Source organism: Neofelis nebulosa, chromosome 11 (assembly GCF_028018385.1).
Source record: "Neofelis nebulosa isolate mNeoNeb1 chromosome 11, mNeoNeb1.pri, whole genome shotgun sequence".
Lineage (NCBI taxonomy): Eukaryota > Metazoa > Chordata > Mammalia > Carnivora > Felidae > Neofelis > Neofelis nebulosa.
In genome coordinates this window covers 41,293,195-41,314,762 of record NC_080792.1, presented here as the reverse complement: position 1 = coordinate 41,314,762, position 21,568 = coordinate 41,293,195, and the positions used below count along the sequence as shown (strand labels likewise).

At 42.0% G+C, this 21,568-nt stretch overlaps 2 protein-coding genes across 2 annotated transcripts in view; one reads left to right on the top strand and one right to left on the bottom strand.

Moving 5' to 3' along the window:
* The first annotated feature begins 3,170 nt into the window (after positions 1-3,170).
* On the top strand, positions 3,171-10,269 carry TTR (transthyretin). Its single transcript, XM_058692431.1, has 4 exons — positions 3,171-3,303; positions 4,208-4,338; positions 6,875-7,010; positions 10,029-10,269. Exons 1-4 carry the CDS (start codon positions 3,238-3,240, stop codon positions 10,134-10,136), a joined length of 441 nt encoding a protein of 146 aa, XP_058548414.1. The 5' UTR covers positions 3,171-3,237; the 3' UTR covers positions 10,137-10,269.
* A 1,401-nt stretch (positions 10,270-11,670) lies between these two features.
* The window catches only part of B4GALT6 (beta-1,4-galactosyltransferase 6), a 98,694-nt gene continuing 88,796 nt past the window's right edge, over positions 11,671-21,568 (bottom strand). Inside the window, exon 9 of the mRNA XM_058692427.1 lies at positions 11,671-11,777. Coding sequence (XP_058548410.1) covers positions 11,714-11,777 — 64 coding nt within the window. The 3' untranslated portion in view covers positions 11,671-11,713. The remainder of the gene's footprint in view (positions 11,778-21,568) is intronic.

Below are 21,568 nucleotides of genomic sequence, written 5' to 3'. Positions count from 1 at the left end.
TGACCTTTGACCCTAATTCACCCCTCTTGGTGGATCCCATGTAACCATCTTTCTAAAAGAGCTTTCACAAACTCAAATAATCATGGGGAAGGCAGGCCCTCTTATCTGAGTGAGCCTGCGTTTATCCATGTGACCCTCAGTCATCATAGATTGCTACTCAGGCAGGAAACACTGGACTTTTCTTGTATTTTTCATTGCCACTGGTTCCATACAAGGGTTCCTTTGACCAAGAACGCATTTCCACTCCTTTTCTCTTTTTCCTTCCTACTTGCTCTTCTCTCACCTAAAAGGCACCATAAGCTGCTTCTCCGGGATGCTCCCTTTGAAGAGAAACACTGGCCAAAGAGAGTATGTCAGAGAGGGAAGTTCTGGGTGATGAGGGTTTCAGGAATTGTGTCTGAAGAGGAATCCCAAAGAAGTGGGAATATCTGTTTGGCAACACAAAACAAAAGACAAACACAAAAACTAAAAACCAAGCTGTCATTCACTATCTAAATGGCTGTTAGAAGACCAGCGATTGCTGACCCAAGTTTCCAGGAAGATGAGTCAAACAGGGCATGGATACGGAAAGAAAAAAGCTCGAGCCTGATAGTGCCACTGGAAGTGTTGCTTAGCTTCAGAGCTGGAGGGAGGCCTCGTGAGCTGTGATGTCTGAGAGTGAGAGCTTACTGCCATGCATCAATAAGGGCCTAGTGCTGCCATCTTTTCTGATTTTTCAAGAAAATCCAGGAATCCAAATTTTTTTTTTAATTTTTTTTTTTTAACGTTTATTTATTTTTGAGACAGAGAGAGACAGAGCATGAATGGGGGAGGGTCAGAGAGAGAGGGAGACACAGAATCGGAAGCAGGCTCCAGGCTCTGAGCTGTCAGCACAGAGCCCGACGCGGGGCTTGAACTCACGGACTGTGAGATCATGACCTGAGCCGAAGTCGGACGCTTAACCGACCAAGCCACCCAGGCGCCCCCAGGAATCCAAATTTTTACACAATGTCTCAACTTTTATTTTTTTTTTAAGTTTATTTATTGTGAGAGAGAGAGAGAGAGAATGAGTGGGGGAGGAGCAGAGAGAGAGGGAGAGAGAATCCAAAGCAGGCTCCACACTGTCAGCACAGAGCCGGATGCAGGGCTCCATCTCATCAACTGTGAGATCACTACCTGAGCCAAAATTAAGAGTCTGTCACTTAACTGACTGAGCCACCCCGGCGCCACAGCACTGTCTCAACTTTTAATTTTAGAACTATTTCAGAATATTTAAAGAAACATTCCACAGTCATACATACCATGTCTATGGGCTGGTGGCAGCCTGGGATTGCCAGTTCACAATGTCTGCAGGGGACATTTCCAGGTTCCAACAGAGCGTAGTGCTAAGATAGAAGGTTGACTTGGGATATGAGAGAATTTTCAAATATTTAAAGTTCACAGTCAGAAAACAGGCAAGTTCTGAGCAACAGAACAACAGGCAAGTCCATCCAAGTTCTGAGCAACGGAAACAAGTCAAGAGAAAAATCAGATGACAATATATGTGAAACGTTAGAGAAAGGGTTTTCTCCTTAGCAGAGATATTAAACTGAATTCTTATAACTATCCTTGACACCAGGACAGTGGTTTAAGGTTACAAAGAGCTTTTATATTATCTCATATTAAAAGTTATTAGAAAGTTCCTTTGAGGTAAAATATTAGGTATTTCTACTTAACAAAGTCATGAGCTGTGTGTCTGAGGTATTAAATAACATAGAGAAGGTCATCCCAGAAACAAGACGGCAGAATTAGGAATTGGATGACTCAGTTTATCTATCTCCAGACTCAAAACTCTTTCCAGCACCACGTCAGAGTCAGACTCCAAGGCTATAGGATTTCATTCCCAGCTATACTCAGAACTGGATTTGCTCATTGTTGCTTTCATGTGGTCAGTCCACTCTCCCCGAGTCTTCTGCACATTTCCATATTCCTGAAATGCCTCCCTGTCCTTCCACTACTCCCTGAAAGCCCTTTATCCTTCATGATTGCTTGTCGACTTTCTTTTAGCCTGACTCTGTCAGCTGTGGGAATTCTTTCCCTGCCCTCACTCCTCCAAACTAGACTTATCCTTGATGTGTATTTGTCTAGAATTTTTGTCTTATCATCTGCATGTGTCTGTAAGGACAACCTTGTCTTCATGAATCTATGAATAAAGCCACATACATATTATGTGTGCACACATACACCTGAGTTAGCTCTTAATCAATGAATCATCAAATACTAATAATTTCTAGATGTGTAACTCACGAGAAGGAAGAGAATCTGTTGTCAGCCCTAACTTCTATTTCTCACAGTCATCGTTACTTCCGCCCAGAAATTTGGATTGTGACTCTGTTTTTTAAGTAATCTCTGCACCCAACATGGGGCTCCAACTCATAACCCCAAGATCAAGAATTGCACACTTCACCAGCTGAGTCAGCCAGGTGCTCCTGGATTTTGATTCTTGAGATTTCAAAACCAGCTGGGCAGCTTGGTTCCTGCATGTTAGTGTAGGAGAAGGAGTAAAGTATATCTGGTTCTCTGTATTTCAGGATCTTTGATGCCAGTTTGAAATATATCATTATTTCTTGAGTTGAGATGAACCTTGTCTGGGAAGAACACAAAATTGGTGGAGAAACTGCTGAGTAAGCAAAGGTTCCAGATGACTTAGTTTGGCTAAAACATAGGCTTTTTAAAATATAAGCACCGTCAAGGGTTTCTCCTATTGACCCATGGACGTATATCCAGTGCAATGATGTTTTCGAATGCACTGTACTTAACCCTGTGTGGCCAAATGTCATTCTAAGTGAAATAAATCATTACAACTTGCATCCAGCATATAAAACAAAAGACAAAATGTATAGAAAATGAAAAAGCACGCAGAGAAATGGGTCAGGGAGGAAAAAAAATATCTCAAGAATGTTGCTGCATCCTGCCAAGGAGGAAGAATATTTTTGTTTGATTTTGCTTATTTTTGTTTTGGTGACCAAGCTGGTCAAATGACCTGTTAAGAATAAGAATATTTCATAGAGCTAATGTTCCTACGTTCTAATCTCTCTAGGCAAGGTTCATATTTGTATGAGTTACTTATTCTCTCTTTGTTGACTAAGTCAATAATCAGAATCAGCAGGTTTGGAGTCATGTTGGCAGGGATCAGCATCATGGCTTGGGAGAAGTGAGTATAAAAGCCCCAAGCTGTGGGCAGCCAGCACAGACAGAGGCTCTCTCGTTCTTGGCAGGATGGCTTCTCATCTGCTCCTCCTTTGCCTTGCTGGACTGGTACTTGTGTCTGAGGCTGGCCCTGCGGTGAGTGTTTGATTCTGTGAAGTCCTTTTAGATGATTCTTGTGTACACCTGATGAAGTAGAAGGGCCCTCTCCCAGCTCTGCCAGTCAGCTTGTGTTACTAGGACAAGGGTACCCAGCATCGACTTTTAAATATCATCGATTCAAACTGCAAAATGAATGAAGTTCTGCAGAGCTCACTGACCTGGAGCTTGGACCCTGGGTGCTCCCTACTATAGCTTTGGTGCACTGGGTTTACGGTGCCTGGCTCCTTGCCTCAATTTCCTCGAATATACGGTAGGAATAACAATATGATATTCATGAAGCTACCAATATTGCGTTGTCAGATGTGCATCCTTTTATAAAGTTTATTTCCCTTCAGCTCATCAAAATGTATCTATGGATTAATCTCTGAAAGGCTGGGTGGACAACATTCTAGTCGAATACTGAATGCTTAAGTCCTCTAGAAGAATTAACTAATACTATAAAATGCATCCTTAAGTAGTCGACATTATTTTACAACCAGTAAGAGGGAATTACTACAACAGCAGCTGACTAAAACATTCTCAGGAAAAACAAGCTATTTGGTCCTGTGGCACATTGCATCTTTTTAGTAACTCCACTCAAATGGCAAGGCTTAACAAAGCAACTGTTCTCAGAGGGCCTATTTTCTCCTTTAAAATTCATTATACATGTTCCAGGTCGATGGCAGCATGTCCGGAGGCAGAAACCAGTCTTTCTTTGGGAACAATCATGTCTGTGTTATATACTGAGAAGGGGAGCTCATTAACTGTCAACACTTACAATGCTGGAAATGGACTTGGCATGGACTTCTTGCCTTGTTCCAGATTTCTAACACCATAAAGAACAGCTCCTTTCACTCTTAACCAGTTTTGTTGACCTCTTACTGGTCTTCTCTATGCCCAGGGCACTGGTGAATCCAAGTGTCCCCTGATGGTCAAAGTCCTAGACGCTGTCCAAGGAAGTCCTGCTGTCAACGTGGCCGTGAAAGTGTTCAAAAAGGCTGCTGATGAGAGTTGGGAGCCCTTCGCCTCAGGGTAAGCTGCCCAAGAAACCCAGACATGGGACCTCATTCTAGCTCCTCATTCTCCTGCCACTTGTTAGAGAGAGCAGCTCACATCATTCGTTGAAGAATCTTCAGGTAGATTGAAAACACAGGCAGAGGTCAAGTAGGCCCTGGGGAGGATGCCCTCCTCTCGCTTTGCTTAGTTAGCTTGGAAGTGTTCAAGAGGGGGAGCAGCATTCAGGGCAAGTAGCAGGGAAAAGGAGTCAGCACCTCGTCTACTCCAGTTGTGGTTCACTGCCTTCTTAGGTCACAGGCCACTTTAAGAAGGTAATGAAAACTATGGTCCTCTGCGCCCAGTAAAATCACACGCACATGCACACACAGACACACATGCACACAAGCACACACCATATATAGAATTTCAGGAGTGTCACAGATTCCCTGGTGCCCTTGCATAACATTCAAGCTGGGGTCCTTGTCTTGGAATTTTGTTTTTTTAAATATTTATTTATTTAAGTAATCTCTATCCCCAACATGGAGCTTGAACCCACGACCCTGAGATCAAGAGTCACACGCTCCATTGACTGAGCCAGCCAGGCTCCCGTGTCTTGGAATTTTAGGCAAGATGTACAATTTGTGTTACTTTATTAAGGAAAGGAAAGGAAAGGAATCGAGGGACAGCACTGATGAGGCAGCTCTCTGCATTTTTCCTGGATCATCCAGAATCCAGCACTTATGTCTAACAAGCACTGTGGAACACCTACTCTGTGAAAAGCTGGGACTGTCACACTCAGTGACAAAAAGACACAGAAAAGAAAGACGCATATGCAAAGCAGAGCCATCGCCCAACACAGGGTACAACAATGACTTCTCCCCTTCGTTGGCCACTTTACAATTTTCATAGAGTTTTTCCACCTCCATTAACAAGAATTGCAAAGAAAATGCACATTAGCAAACCTAAACCAACTAACTGAAAGAAAGGGCAACCAAGAAACCCTCAGCACCAAACAATACTGCTCAGCGTTTATATCTCCAGGATGGTAAATTTCTGTGGGTTTTCACTGAATCTCAAGAACCACATTATGATTCTTCACCCATCACTGGGAAGACCATTTTCATTGGTGTAGTTTCAATTGAGTTTTTATTTGTGACTCCATTTATGTTTATCTAAAATGCCAAGCACTATGTGGAAAGTACTTAAGGGAATATTCTAAGCAAGAGATAGAATGAACACATAAAATATTCAGATGTTCGTGTGAAACTTTTTATGACAAGACAAAAAAAAATAAATTAAATATTCTCTTCCTAGAAAAGAAGAAAGGTGGAAAGGCAGTGATGAAAGTTAGTGAAGACAATTTCCATTTTTATCTGTCAGTTTTGAGGTCTAATGGAGAGCAATTTCTAACATCAGCAACTGAGCTGGTACATAAAGGGAAATAGAAGTCCCCTAGTCATTTGTTTAAAAGGAACTGCCTAGTATTTATTGTTGGAAAAGTGTTACCAAAGAGATTAAATAAATAAATAAATAATTCAGATGCATTATACTTTGGGGTTTCCCCAGTGTGTTCCAATGACACTGCCTCTGAAAAACACCCTGACACCAGGGAGGGAAGCAGTGAGATCCTGATATCATGCGGAACTGCAGAGTCAAAGCAGCTTATGGACACTTCCAAGGGGTAGTTACAAACCTTCACCCAAACACCAACCGTGAATCGCAACAACTCTTTTTTTTTTTAATTTTCTTTAATGTTTATTTATTTTTGAGAGAGAGAGACAGACAGACAGAGCATGAACAGCAGAGGGGCAGAGAGAGAGATACACAGAATCTGAAGCAGACTTCAGGCTCCAAGCTGTCAGCACAGAGTCCTACATGGGGCTTGAACCCACGAACCATGAGATCATGACCTGAGCCGAAGTCTTGACCAACTGAGCCACCCAGGCACCCGATAATGACTATTTTTGAAGTGAAACATTACACCTATATCTTCTGTTCTCCTAAGAAAAATCTGCAATAAGCTTTTTGAAACATTTCTGACAAATTTCTTGTCAGTTAATTTCAGACAGTTACCAGAATTTCACCTTTCCTTCTCGTCTCCTTTTCCTGAATATGTGTGTGTGTGTGTGTGTGTGTGTGTGTGTGCGTGCACACACAGTAAAACCTTAGTTTGTGAGCATAATTCATTTCAGAAACATGCTTGTAATGCAAAGCACTTGTATATCAAAGCAAATTTCAGGAACCATTGGCTCAGTTGTAATCATGTGACATTCAGCACCACGTACGACTTGTATCACAAGACATTGCCTATCTGTCAAGTTAAAATTTATTAGAAATGGTTGCTCATCTTGCAGAACACTCGCAGAACAAGTTACTCACAATCCAAGGTTTTGCTGTAAATAAAAATACATATAAATATATATATATTTCCCCTCACTTATACACACTGCACATATGTGTAGTGTAGTGTGTGTGTGTGTGTACACGTATGTGCGTGATGTCACCTTGCCATGCTTGCCATGGCATTTATTCCCCTAATGCCTAACTTAACCTGTAATTTTGTACCTTCTAGGAAAACCAGTGAATTTGGAGAGCTCCATGGGCTCACAACTGCTGAGAATTTTGTAGAAGGGGTATACAAAGTGGAAATAGACACCAAGTCCTACTGGAAGTCACTTGGCATTTCCCCGTTCCATGAATATGCAGAGGTGAGAGTATAGAGACACATGAGTGTCTTTTATTTTTATTTTTTGTTTTTCATCCCAGGCAATGCCCAGTTTGCACACCACATACCATGGAAATGTCACTGGGAAACTGAACTAGCACAGATTCCCTTTCCTGTTTCTACAGTCAGAAATCTAGAAAACTCTGAAGAGCAAAGTTTATTTTTAAGTTTGGTGGAAACTCATTGAGTAACATGACCTGAATTTACATGATGCTCCTTACCATCTTCTTTCATTCCACCGAATGGGAATATTTGAATATTTGCTAGCTGAAGAACTGTTAGCATGTTGGATTACTAGGCAGCTCTCCAGACCCTACCTAGGGAAACAAATCATCGACACATCATTTTACTTCCTGAAATCTGAAAACACGCTTTATTCCAAAACACGCTTGGCTCCCAGAGATTTGGGTAAGTGACTTGGGGTAATGCATATAGAGACAGTAAATTCAAAATAATAAGGGCAACACAATACATACCACTTATCAAGCATGTACCCTTGCCAGGCTATTGTGTTTTCTATATTTAACCTATTCAGTCCTCATGAACAGCCCACTGGGGTTGGTCCTATTATTATCCTCATTTTACAGAGAAAGAAAATGAGGCAGAGGGCAGTTCAACAAGTTGCCAAAAGTCACAGGCTAGTAAAGGGAGGGGCAGAAATCATTACCGACAGGTCCCAGGGTTTAGCCTCAGGTGTGCCTCAGCTTTCTTCCAGTAAGAAGTCAGGCTAAAAAAAATAATAATAAGGCCACATTTGCAACCCTTGGTTCATACTCTGTTTTTTGCTTATGAGGTAGTAGGAACCTCAGAGTTATATATGGGCCCACTCTTGCTGCCTCCTCCTTGTATGTAATTCCTTAAATCATTTAAAACAGATGGCTGTCATGGAAATACAATCCAGACATGTTGGTCAGAGTCAAAGATCAAATAATTGCATCAAAAATAGCTCAGCAGGAAAGGGAACAATTCTCTCTGGCTTAGTCATGGATGAGACTTTCAATCGACAGAAAAGGGTTCTTTTAGTAGACAGTGTTGCCAGAAAAACTGGGGCAGGGGGCTGTTTGACTCACAAAGCATTGAGGGAGCCCCATCCACCAAGAAGCTTGCCTTTGGCTGTTCCTTCTCAGTGGGGCGGCAAGACAAAGAGCCTAGTTTAGACAGTACAGGGCTTAGAGGTGTCCCTAGAGTCTCAGCCTTTGCCCTAGATCAGCCTCCTTGGAACCCGTGTCTGCTCTGGTCTCAGCCTAAAGAGACCATGTGAGAACATTCGCTGCCATACTGCCCATGATATGTTGTTCCTAGTCACTAGATGTTAGCTTCCTTGTCTATCATTTACCCTCTTAGTATTCATTCAACTAACATTTTGAAAATAAAAGCCTTTGATGTGTCAAACACGCTGCTGAGTGCTAGAAATTCAGAAGTGAAAACACATTCCTGCCCTTGGTGTAGAAGGAAAGGGACTGAGGTAAGACATATTAGGTCAGACATTCAGCCCAACCTGGAGCTCGCATGGATATGGAGAGTGAGAGAGAGCAGTTAGGCAAGAGTGAGGCCCGACGCCTCAGTTCAGTAACTGGTGATTGTGGGTCCAGCCAGGAGTTCCTTCCCTGCCAGCTTCTTCTGATCAAGACCTCCCCAGACAGCTGCTATTCCACAACATTAGTCACCTTCTCCCTAGCCAATGACGCAGGTGGCCATGTTATACTTACTGAGAAAGTTGGGAGATGTCCTGTGGAACTATCAGGCCTCTTCATTTCATGGGATTTTGAGCACAGATTATGCCATCTACAGTTTTCAGGAAGAATCAAGTGGGGCTGGAGGCCAATGTCACTATAAGAGAGAACAAGCTTTCCCTAGTTCTTTTAGACACTTGGCCTTTAAGGAATGTTTTTTTTTCTCCTTCAGAGAGATTCTCGGTGATTCTTACCTCCTCTTGCCCTCATGCTATTTTTATTTTCAGTATAGTTTAATCAGATCTTTCCTCTCCTGTCCCCAAATAATCAAGCCTTCTTTTTGCATATTAGGAACAAAACATATTTATCCAGGATGTGTCCCAAGTCCATTCCAAGGCCTGTGTACACAATGAGTAAAATCAAAGACCTCCTCACTGCCCCTCATCACTCTCCTGAGCCAAATCCATCCCTCCTAGACTATTCCAGTGCCTGAGTCTCAGAAGCTCTACTAAACTTGCCTCAAGTACATGGCTAAATAGAACAACACTTTTGTTAACAATTTGTCCATGTAGAAAGCTCAAATGAGCTCCAACCTATGTGTGTCTATTTCAAAATTCCCACATGATCCTCCACACTCTGTTATTGTAAATAGAACCCTAGGATGCTTTTACTTCAAATTCATTGCTTGTTATCCACATAAAAATATACTTGTTAAAAAATGCAAAGGAAGAGAGAGAGAGAGAAATTTCTGGGTTTATAGATTGGAGACTTAACTCCTAGCCTGGTTCTGTCCTGTATAAACGTGGGCCAAACACTAACTCAGAGGTCTAGTTTACTTATCTGTCAAGTAGAAAGAGTATTCTCCGGCAGCTCTAAAATTCTAGGTCTCCGGGTATCTCCGCAGGAATGGCAGTCACCATTCTTCAGTCTTCATGTCACTGAATGCCCGTTACTGCCTTTTCTCCTTTTTTTTTCTTTTCCTAAAACCAAGAAAATGGACAAGAGGATCCAGGCTCTCTGTGATTTCTCTCAGTCAGGCTACAGCCACCCTGATTTTTAGTGTGAATTTGTAAAAACGACATTAAACAAAAAGGAGAGACCCAATTCTACAGGCAGTAGTTAAAGAAATCTTGTTCTGAGGGCTGCGCCAGGCCCCCGTGGAGTCTCACCAGCCTATTTGGACTTTTGCCTTTTGCTCAAGGTGTTTCAGAAAAAGAACTAATAAAATAAAATGGGTTAAATTGGCACTGGACTTCCAGTGACCTCTCTCCCCGTGACTCGCATTTTAGGCTCTGTGAGAAATGGACGCTGTCTTTGCTCTCTCTTAGGTGGTGTTCACAGCAAACAACTCTGGCAGCCGTCACTACACCATCGCTGCCCTGCTCAGCCCCTACTCCTACTCCACCACGGCCCTCGTCAGCAGACCCAAAGAATGAGGGACTCCCCCTTGGGTGGGTTTGAAGGATTTTGTGTAACCGATAGTGTTCCATTTTTATTAATGCAGTGTTTTCACTTTATACGCTATGGTAGAAACTTGGGCAGAGACAATAAAACATTCCTATTAAAGCACTTCCTGTTTCATTTGGACTCACTGTTTTATTCCCTTGTTGTCCTCTCAACAAAAACAAAATTTCAAACTTTAGAGAGAAGCAAAAGAACTCAAAAAAGTCTCTGGCTGAATTCTGGGAGAAATCCCAATTCCTAATGTCTTTCAAGCTAAGCACATATGCCGCATGGTCGGAGGCCACTAAAAGCGTACATCCTGATGGAGTACCTGGGTGGCTCAGTCAGTTAGGCATCTGACCCTTGATTTCAACTCAGGTCATGATCCCAGGGTCGTGGGATGGAGCCCCACAATGGGCTCTGTGCTGAGTGTGGAGTCTGCTTAAGATTCTCTCTCTCTCCCTCTCCTTCTGCCCCTCCCCAGCTCACATGTTCTCTCTCTCTCCCTCCCTCTCTCTCTCTCTTTCTCTCAAACACACACACACACACACACACACACACACACATTCTAGGGTCTCCTGGGTGGCTCAGTTGGTTAAGCATCCAACTTTGGCTCAGGTCATGATCTCACAGTTTGCGAGTTCCAGCCCCACGCTGGGCTCTGTGCTGACAGCTCGGAGCCTGGAGCCTGCTCCAGATTCTGTGTCTCCTTCTCTCTCTGCCCCTCCCTTGCTCACAGTCTCTCTCTCTCTCTCTATCTCTCTCTCTCCCTCTCTCTCTCAAAAATAAGTAAACATCAAAAAAAAACACATTCTGAAAATGAGAAAGCTTGAGTTTCCTCTAACCTTCAGTGAATAGCAAAAGATAAGCTCTGAGGACCCACTTCTTTATTCTGTGCATTCCCTTTAAGTGCTTTACTGATTTTCAGAGTAGCACAGCTGTACGAGGACAGACCTGCAGTGGCTCAAGTCCTCTAATCCGGTTCTGACCAACTACACCCCAAGTCAGCTGACTAAAAGATGTAATCAGAGAGCACTCTGAGCATTAGTCCCTCAGACTAATCCAAAATTCATGCATGGAGAAGCCACTACATGCCAAACGCTATTTTCGGTGCTCTGAACATACAGAATATGATCTAATGCCTGTGTTTAAAGAACTCATGGCCTTTTGAGAAGATGACTGCGTCAACATGATTTGACAGAGGCTACGGTACAAGGCACAGCAAGGGGAGGAAAAAGCGGGTAGCAAAAAGCCTGGCGAAGTCAGACAAGGACTCAGAATAAATTTCACTTCTGAATCTTGGCGACTCACCAGCTCCAAAAGGGAGGAGTTATTCTAGGTAGAGAAGAGCAGAGATTGCAAGGCCAGACCAAGTGAAACAACGTGATTCGTGAGGGAACAGATGGTGAGTGAGGATGCTGACGTGTAGGAGGTATTGAGGTGGGCTACGTTGTGCTGCTACATTGACAATCTCAATCTCTGTTGCTCAACAAAACCAAACTTTATTTCTCACTCACGCCAAGTCCGATGTAGGAGTTCTTCGTCTGGTGACTCCCAGGGTGGCTTTCCTCTATGGTGACTCAGGGCCCAGGTTTGATTTATTTTGTGGCTTCAAAGGATACCTGATCAACAGACTGGAAGAATAGAGAACTGAAGTGACACATGTGATTCCCACTGACATTTCACTGGCCAGAACCTGTGGCATGGTCTCATTCTAGATGCACGGAGCAATGTGGTTCCTGGCCAGGAGTCATTTCCCAGAATGACTACATTCTGGAGAAAACCACTGATCTGGGTTGGTCAAGAACCATCTCTGCCACAGTAAGACTGGAAACAGAGGGAAAGGAGGTTGGAGTGAAGGCGGGCTTTATATGGCACCTGCTAGAGCTATGAATTCATCTTCTAGACAATGTGGATCCATGCTGGGAACCTTGTCATCAGGCAACACCTCTCATCCCCCACCCCACCCCTGTGTGGCTGGGGCAGAGGTAGTTACTTCTTGTGCACAAGCTCCAACCAGGGTTCCCTGGGACCACCTGGGTCTGACCCAAGGGATAGGCCTCAATATACCTAAGCAGCCATTCCATTTACCTCCAAATTCAAATCTAAAACCTTCCCATGCTTTTGCTGACTGTGTAGAAGGAGTCAGAAATTTGAAGAAAGTGGAATGTAGGTTTGGGCTTTTTGACATGTATTAAGCTTTCCCCCAAATATATGTGGCAAAATCAATGCCTCTGATTCTGTTAATGGGTTAGCAAGTCCTTTTCCCATATATATTAAAGCTAATCCACATACAACTGCCATTTTTATAGATTAAATGACCAAATATTGGCACTTTTGTAAGATTCAATCTAATACTTACAATGATTGTATTGGTCACCGACCTGCATGTTTATAAAGTGCTACATTTCAATTTGGCTGCTGTTAAATAGCTATGGATTTTTATAGCCCAAGCAGATTGAAAATATGAATCTGCCACATATATACCTGAATTGAATTTAACTTTTTAATTTTCCTGGCTCATGTCTTCTTGGTATCAACAAACCTAATCTTGTCCACTAAAATCAATTCCATTTGACTTCTAGTTTAACTTCCAGACTTCTCCTTCCTTTCTGAATGTCCTCTCCCTTCTGGATGCTATGTAGCATCTTGGCATGTGTTGTCTGGTCCCTGACAGTCCTCTGTCCATGCTTCCTCCACTGAAATGATGCTTTATCCTTTGCTCTTTGCTGTTATGTATTAATATCTCAGCTTATGCCTTTCATGGCCACTGTTAAGGCTTGAATTGTGGCCCCTGAAGACGTATGTTGAAGTCCCAACACCCGGTACCTGTGAATGTGACCTTATTTGGAAATTGAGTCTGCAGATGTAATTAGTAGAGATGAAGTCATTAGGGTGGCCCTAAGCCAATACAACTAGTGTCCTTAATGGCTCAGTCAGTGGGTTAAGCATCTGACTTTTGATTTTGGTTCAGGTCATGATCTCACAGTTTATGGGATCGAGCCCCTCCACGCTGACAGCGCAGAGCCTGCTTGGGATTCTCTCCCTTCCCCTCCCCCACTTGCATGCACATGCTCTCTATCTCTCCAAATGAATGAATGAATGAATGAGGAAAATTCAGACACAGACACACAGGGAGAGGGTCATGTGGTGACAGAGGCAGAGAACGGAGTGTTGTGGCTGTAAGCCAAGGACAAGAAATAATCGCCTTCAACAGATGTCTTCTCCTTTTTAAGTTTTGGAAGGAGTATGGCCCCAGCTGACACCTTGATTTGGGACTTCTAGCCTCCAGAACTGCGAGACAATAAATTTCTGTTATTTTAAGCCACCCAGGTACTTTGCTGTGGTACTTTGGTACTTTATGGTTCTTTGTTACTACAACCCTGGGAAACTAATAAAGTCTCCTATGGCGTTCTTCCAGATTTTATCCTGGGTTTGTATTCACTGAAATATAACATTCCAAAAGTCAAAATTTACACTTAATAGGTATTTAGATTTCTTTTCTATACTTAGTGACGCTGAACATGTCGTCTTGTGTTTATTGGCCATTTGAACCTCTTGTGAACTGCATATTCACCTCATTTGGAGGCGGTCTGTTTACTGAATATTGATTTATAAAAGTACTGTGTATATTAAAGATATTTACAAGTTATATTTGAAAATTAGGTGTGAAAGATAAAGGAAAGTTATCTAAGTTGTAGAAAACTACATCAGCCAAGATACCTTGATGGAAATTGGTGTGATGATTGCAGAGAGGAGGGTGGGAACTGGGTTGTCACAAGCAGAGAGACAAAAAATCATGGGGGGAAACTGGACGGCAAGTAAGTTGGGTTATAGAATCACTGAACGCTAGGTTTTGGAAGCCTTTTGGGGATAAGAAAGCTGAGCTACAGAAGATTCAGTAACTTGCCCAAAGCCGTGCAGAGAGCTTTGGAAAGCCCTGAAAGGCACAGAAACAGACTTGCTACAGTGGTCTGTCGGCTCCTAATTCGCTCAGCCTGAAAAGAGCTGCTTACCCAAACGCTTGAAATAGCAACGAATGCTAATTAGAAAGTCCTGCCAAAAACCTACAAAAGCAATGATATCTGCTTCTAACATATCAACCTTGGTGGCCTCCAATCAGCCCCATTCTCTTTCCCATAAAAACACCCAAGAGATAAATGAGTATTTTAATTAATTCCATTCATGGCCTTTCTCACTAATAAGAAACACACATCTCCTACTTCCCTAAATCTAGAAGGATCTTTATCATGTTTTATCAATTTCCCAATAACTTCAGGAATAAGTACTTGGTTAGGTACCTAGTTTTTGGTCAAACACCAGTCTAGATGTTGCTGTGAAGGTGTTTTTTGTTTTTTGGGGGTTTTGGGGGTTTTTTTTTTTTTGACATGATTAACATTTTTTTCCTCCAGCTTTACTGGGATATAATTGACACATAACATTGTATAAGTTTAGATGTAAAACATGAGGATTTGATATACATATATACTGTGAAAAGATTACCACAATGAGGCTAGTTAACACATTCATCACCTCACACAGTTACCTCTTGTGTGTATGTGTGTGATGAGAACTTTTAAGATTTACTCTCTTAGTGACTTTCAAGTATATAGTACGGTATTGTTAACCATAGTTACCATGCTGTACATTACACCCCCAGAACTTATTCATCTTACAATAGGAAGTTTGTACCCTTTGACCACCTTACCTGTAATAAACATTTAAATCAGTGGACTTCGAGTAAAGCAGATTGTCCTCTATAATGTGGGTGGGCCTCATCCAATCAGTTGGTGGTCTTAAAAAAATACCGAGGCCCCCAGAGAAAGAAGGAATTCCGCCTGCAGCCTGCCTTTAGAGACAAGACTGCATCAACTCTTCCCTGGATCTCTAGTTTGCTGGCTGGCCCTGAAAATTTGAGACTTGCCAGCCCCCACAATCACGTGTGCCGATTTCCTTAACGTAAATCTTTCTCTCTCTAAATATGTATATTTAAGTATAAATAAATTAACATTTTATATTTAATATAAATGTATATTTATATTTATATTTCTCTGGAGGACCCTAATATAGGGACTATATCCATCCTTTGAAAAACATGTGTATGGTAATAAGGAGGCCTTGTAGGGTCTGGACCAGGGGAATGACATGGTGGAAGTTCAATTTAAGAAAACAAAGCTTGGAGCACCTGAGTGGCTCAGTCAGTTAAGTGTCTGACTTTGGCCCAGGTCATGATCTCATGGTTCTGAGTTCAGGCCCCACATCGGGCTCTCTGCTGTCAATGCAGAGTCTGCTTGGGATCCTCTGTCCCCCTCTCTCTCTGCCCCTCCCCCACTTGCACTCGTTCTCTCAGAAAAGAAACATTAAAAAAAGAAAGAAAGAAAATTTTTTTAAAAAAGCTTATTAGGAATGAGCCTGGTGGGATCGATTGGAAGCAGAAGCAGGGGAACCAGCCCAATTCATTTGCAGAAATAAATGTTTGAGGTGTAGATTAGCGTGATTTGGACAAGTGCAGTACCCATGGGAATTCAGAAAAAGGAATGAATATTAGATTATAAAATATATACATGATGAATGGGTTTCACTTGCCTTTTCCAGAAGAAAATTACAAGGTGGATTGAAAAATACCTCGTGCTTTAAAGGAGAGTCGAATGAAACTATCCCTCTGGCCCATGTCGACTTCCTAATGTTTGAATCAGTAATTTATCTCCATACACGAAAACATAAAATCAGTCTTTGTAAAGAAAGAATGTGTGTATATGTGTTTGATAACAGATATTTAACAACTGACTCGTCAGAGAAAAAAACGTCAGCCCAGATTTGTAGTGTTTGCCAATTTCTGTGGCATTAATAATGCCACCATGGCCAACTTCAAGCAGCCAATATGGTGTCACTGAACGCAGAGCTGGAAAGAGAAGAAAAAAGCAGCACAGCTGGACAGCACAGTATCTCCACCATGCAGACACCACAGACATAAGTAACCTCAAGAGCACAGATAAGATGATTAGAAGGTAATGAGATTTGAGTATTTATTACCTTTATTTTAATAGACTTTAATGCTGTGTTTGATAATCAACTCATAAAATTCCTGAAGACTTTACATCAGGTATCACATGCTGGCTCCAGAACAGCCGTGCTTAAATCCTCTGTCACAACTCCTTTCAAATGTCATTTGACTGTGAGTGTAGATGAGTGTGGACCAGGAGGAGGGTAAAGGTAAACAGCAGTGTCATTTTAAAGGGCAGGTATTCATTCTCCTAAAATGTCCCTGCCCTTTTAAAAAGAAGAAAAAATATACTGCTATAACGTCCACATAAAGCGTATTCAAATAAATATAATTTTAATGAGACATTTATATGCAGCAATCTATTTCAAGATTAGGGGCACCTGGGTGGCTTCAGCTCAGGTCGTGGTTTCTCCATTCCCAAGTTGGAGCCCCGCGTCGGGCTCTGTGCTGACAGCTCGGAGCCTGGAGCCTGCTTCGGATTCTGTGTCTCCCTCTCTCTCTGCCCCTCCCCCGCTCGCACTCTGCCTCTGTCTCTCAAATATAAATAAACATTTAAAAAAAGGATTAAGATTGCCTCTGTTTAAAGTCTTTTCTGTGCCATGTATCATACCTGTAGGGAACCTGAGATCATCATTAAAATCAATTCAGTGTCCTGAGACTTTGAACCCAGACTTCATAGGTAAAATTTATTAATCCGGTCACATGTCAATGAATTAATTAGTACATTTTTCTCCCCATTTAACCTTTCTTATATTTCAAGGTGCTACACTGCTAAAGCCTGGAGACTCATCTCTGAGGTAAGACCAGCCAGTCAGCGCTTTTAGGGGCAAAGGAGAAAAGGAATATTTTTCTCATGGTTTCAGATATAAATAGAGAAAATAAATGGAATGTGCACTTGTACTATTTCTACATATATTTGTGTCTCTCTGGCATCCTCTCCTCCCCAGGGCCCAGGGCTGTGCTCTGGAATATGAGGGAGTGGTCGGGGATTGACGTGACCTGAGGACAAGAAGGAAAGTATCAGAGAAAAGATAACAAATTAATGGAGTCATATAAATTCCAACAGTGGGGAAGCAAGCCATGGACATGAGCCCAGTGAGGTCAGTATCGCTGGAGAACAGGCCCGAGCAGGGAGGCCAGCATGAAGGATGGCGGACAGCCTGTGAGACCCTTATGCACCACCCCAAGCAATTGCTAGTGAACACAAGCATAGAGGACTTGTTCCTCTCATCCCAAATGCAAGGTTTTTAGCAGAAAAGTGGCATGATTAAATTAGAATGTGAGAGTGCATTTCTTATTTAAGGAAACAACCTCTATGTCCTATTGTGTGTGTGTGTGTGTTTGCTTTTTTTTTAATTTCAGGATAGTTAACATACAGTGTTACATTAGTTTCAGGTGTACAATATAGCGATTCAACAGCTCCATAGCTGAGCTCAGTGCTCATTGCAGTAAATGTACTCTTAATCCCCTTCACCTATTTCATCCATCCATGCCTCTTCCACCTTCCTTCTGGCAACCATCTGTTTGTTCTCTATAGTTAAGAGTCTGGGTTTTTTTTTTTTTTTTTTTTTGCTTTTTTTTGTTTCTTAAATTCCACATGTGAGTGAAATCATATGGCATTTGTCTTTCTCTGCCTCACTTATTTCACTTAGCATTATACCCTCTAGATCCATCCATTTGTTGCAAATGACAAGATTTCATTCTTTTTTATGGCTGAATAACATTCCATTGTGGTATGTGTGTGGTGGACGTGTGTATATGTGTGTGTGTTCCACTTCTTCTTTATCTGGACTTCTGTCACTGGACACTTCGGTAGCTTCCATAATTTGGCTATTGTAAATGGTGCTGCAATAAACATAGGGGTGTATATATATTTTCAAATTAGTGTTTTCATATTCTTTGGGTAATTACTCAGTAGTGGTATTACTGAATCATATGTGATTCTATTTGTAATTTTTTGAGAAACCTCCATACTGTTTTCCACAGCGGCTGTACCAGTTTCCATTCTCACCAACAGTGCACGAGGGTTCCTTTTTCTCCACATCCTTGCCAACACTTGTTGTTTCTTGTGTTTTGGTCTAAGCCATTGTGACAGGTGATGCTAGGTCACTGTGTTTTGTTTTGTTTTTTTAATGTTTATTTATTTTGAGAGAGAGAGAGAGACAGAGTGTGAGTGGAGGAGGGGCAGAGAGAGAGAGAGGGAGACACAGAATCTGAAGCAGGCTCCAGGCTCTGAGCTGTCAGCACAGAACCTGATGTGGGGCTCGAACTCATGAATCGCAAGATCATGACCTAAGTCGAAGTCAGGTGCTCAACTGACTGAGCCACCCCGGCACCCCTTTCATTGTGGTTTTGATTTGCATTTCCCTGATGATGAATGATGTTGAACATCATTTCATGGGTCTCTTGGCCATTTGTATGTGTTCTTTAGAGAAATGTCTGTTCATGGTTTCTGCCCATTTTAATTGCATTATTTGTTTTTTTGAGTTGTATAAGTTCTTCATATATTTTGAACAATAACCCTTATCGGGTATATCATTTTCAACTATATTCTCACACTAAAAGACACTGGTTGTCTTTTAGTCTTGTTGATTATTTCCTTCACTGTGCATAAGCTTTTTATTTTGATGCAGTCCCAATAGTTTATTTTTGCTTTTGTTTCTCTTGCCTCAGGAAACATATCTAGAAAACTGTTGCTATGTATGCCCTGTTGTTTTAACATCTTATTTTGAACTAGTTTTAGCCTCAGAGAAGAAAAGTTGGAAAAAATAGCACATAGAGCTCCTTACCCAGATCCTAATGCTAACATCTTACGTGATCACAGTCCAATATTCGAAACTGGGAGAATAACATTGATATAATTAATCCTTGTTAGTGGCCTCTAGTCTGTAAGTTTCTCAGTCTTTCCTTGCTGTAGTAAATTCCTGGGGCTGCCATTAAAAAGCACCATAAACCAGGTAGCTTAAAACAACAGAAATTTATCGTCTCACAGTTCTGGGGGCCAGAAGTCCAAAGCCAAGACATTGGCAGGGCCATGTTCCTTCTGAAATCTGTAGGGTAGGATCCTTCCTTGCCTCTCCCTAGTTTCTGGTGACTTGCTGATGATTTGGGGGTTGTTGACTTGCAGTTGTATTTCTCCAGTGTCTACCTCTGTCTTCCTATGGCTGTCTTCTTACCGGACACCATACACAGGAGTCATCTCATCTTGTTTTTTTAATTTATATATTTTGTATTGTGGTAAAAAACACGTAACATAAATTTTACCAGCTTACCCATTTTTTAGCTAGCAGTTCAATGGGTTGAGTATATTCACATCATTCTGAAACAGACCTCTAGAACTTTTTCATCTTGCAAATCTGAAACTCTATACCAATTAAACAATGGCTTCCCATTTCCCCCTCAACACAGCAACCCCTGGCACCACCATTTCTACGTTCTGTGTCTATAAATTTGGCTACTTTAGATCCTCATACAAGCAGAATCATACAGTATTTATCTTTTTCTGACAAGTCTGACCTCATCTTAACTAATTACATCTGCTATAGCCCTATTTCCAAATAAAGTCACATCCCGAAGTACTAGAAGTTAGGACTTAAAGATATCTTTTTGGAGGGAAACACGATTCAACCCATAACATTTGCCTTTCGTGCCCTTGACATTTTTGAAGAGTACTGACTAGTCATTTTGTAACATGACTCTCAATTTGGATTCACCGGACATATTCTCATGATTGAAATGAGAGTATACATTTTTGGTAAGAATACCACAGAAGTGATATCATGCCCTTCTGAGTGTATTACATCTAGGGGTTTATGTTGTCAAAACGTCAAACACTATGCCCCATTTTTGATAAACAGAAAGTCTCGTGCAATGTGCTGCTGAGGGTGGGAGAGGTAATCTCATGGCTGCTTGAAAGAGGAATCAGAGAGAAAGAACCTTGGAATCTGGAATAACACACTTGACGTTGCTACAGCTTTATAAGCTGGTGGTAATAAAGAACATGATGCAACCAGAACAGAGAGAAGAGAATGGTGTCAATACTCTCCAGCCCAAATCCACCAGGAACACATTTATGTCGTTGAACCACTTGGGTTTATTGCCTTTTCTAGGAAGAGAGAACACATACCAGGGGGAACCATAAAGTGTCTCACTTAGAGTGTTGAAAAGAACCTATTGTAGGTTTGGGGCTTCAACTGATTTGAGGAAGAGTCTGAGGAAGTGGGATTTCGTCTAGTTTGGATGCTGTCAGAAAATGGATGCAATTCTGTGGTGTCTCAGGGGTCTGTCCATCTGTAGGGAGGGCAGACTAGAGAAGAGAAAGAACTGCAATTTGGTAATAAAGCAGAAGCAGTTACTCCTTTCAGTGAGAGGGGACATTTGGTGTTTTGTGGGTTTCATGGTGACTTGCTTTTTTGTCTTACTTTATCATGGTCTCAGAGCAACCTTGATGATATTGATGTTCTGTGATATTGTCACGTCCAATGGAATGACACCGCCCAGATGTGAGCCCCAAACTAGCTTGTGATGACATTGAGGCCAGTTCCTCAGTGCATGAGCTACTTCCCGGCCCCCTCCCCCTTTCCCCAATGTCTATAGAGGTATTTAGAAAATCCGCAGGTAGCAATGTGGCTTTGTTGTGGGAATGAGAGAATTAGAGGAGTCCATGAAGTCTCAGGCATGATCTTGGCAATCATGGCTAGCAGACTGAGTGAACAAGCCAGCCACTGAGCCCGGGAATATGAACGGAGGGGCAGATTTGTAGGCAGAGATGTTGAGCTCAACTTCTACCATGCTGAACTTGAGGTAATCAAGCTTTTTAATCTTATACCTTGGAAGCTGGCAGAAAGCAAAAATCGCCAATATTAAAATAGCTTCTGAAACATTTGGATGGCACCTGCCAAACAAGGACATTTAGAGTAGTTATGCCTTAAACTACATTTTATCCACAGAGGCAGCACTTCCTAGGGATTTTATTTCTCATCCAAACCCTCAGTTTTACAACCATCCTTCTTTCTACTTCACAGTTCGTAGAACACACTCCTCCCTCAGCCCCATTACTTCTTACTGCCTCTCAAAATGGAAATAAGCTCCTAATCAATTCCATTTCCCAGTTCCCTATTTGCTGTGGGTTAGTACTGCCCCAGTTAATTTCAAGCCAAGGCAGATGGTCATTCATCTTTGGCAATCAATGCAAATGCTGACGGTCTGTTCTGGAACCACTGTCGGCTAGTAAGGAGAGAGGGGTATGAGAAGCCTGCTTAAATAAACACTAGAGATGTGGTGCTCCCCTCCATGCTTAGCAGCCACCACCTGCTGTCCCTGCCATGAATGTCACTCCCCAGGAGGCCAGAGGGTGTGAAGCTGGGTATAAAGCCTGCTGTGGAAATACAGTGGTGGGCTTAGGAAGAGAACTCTGGGTCT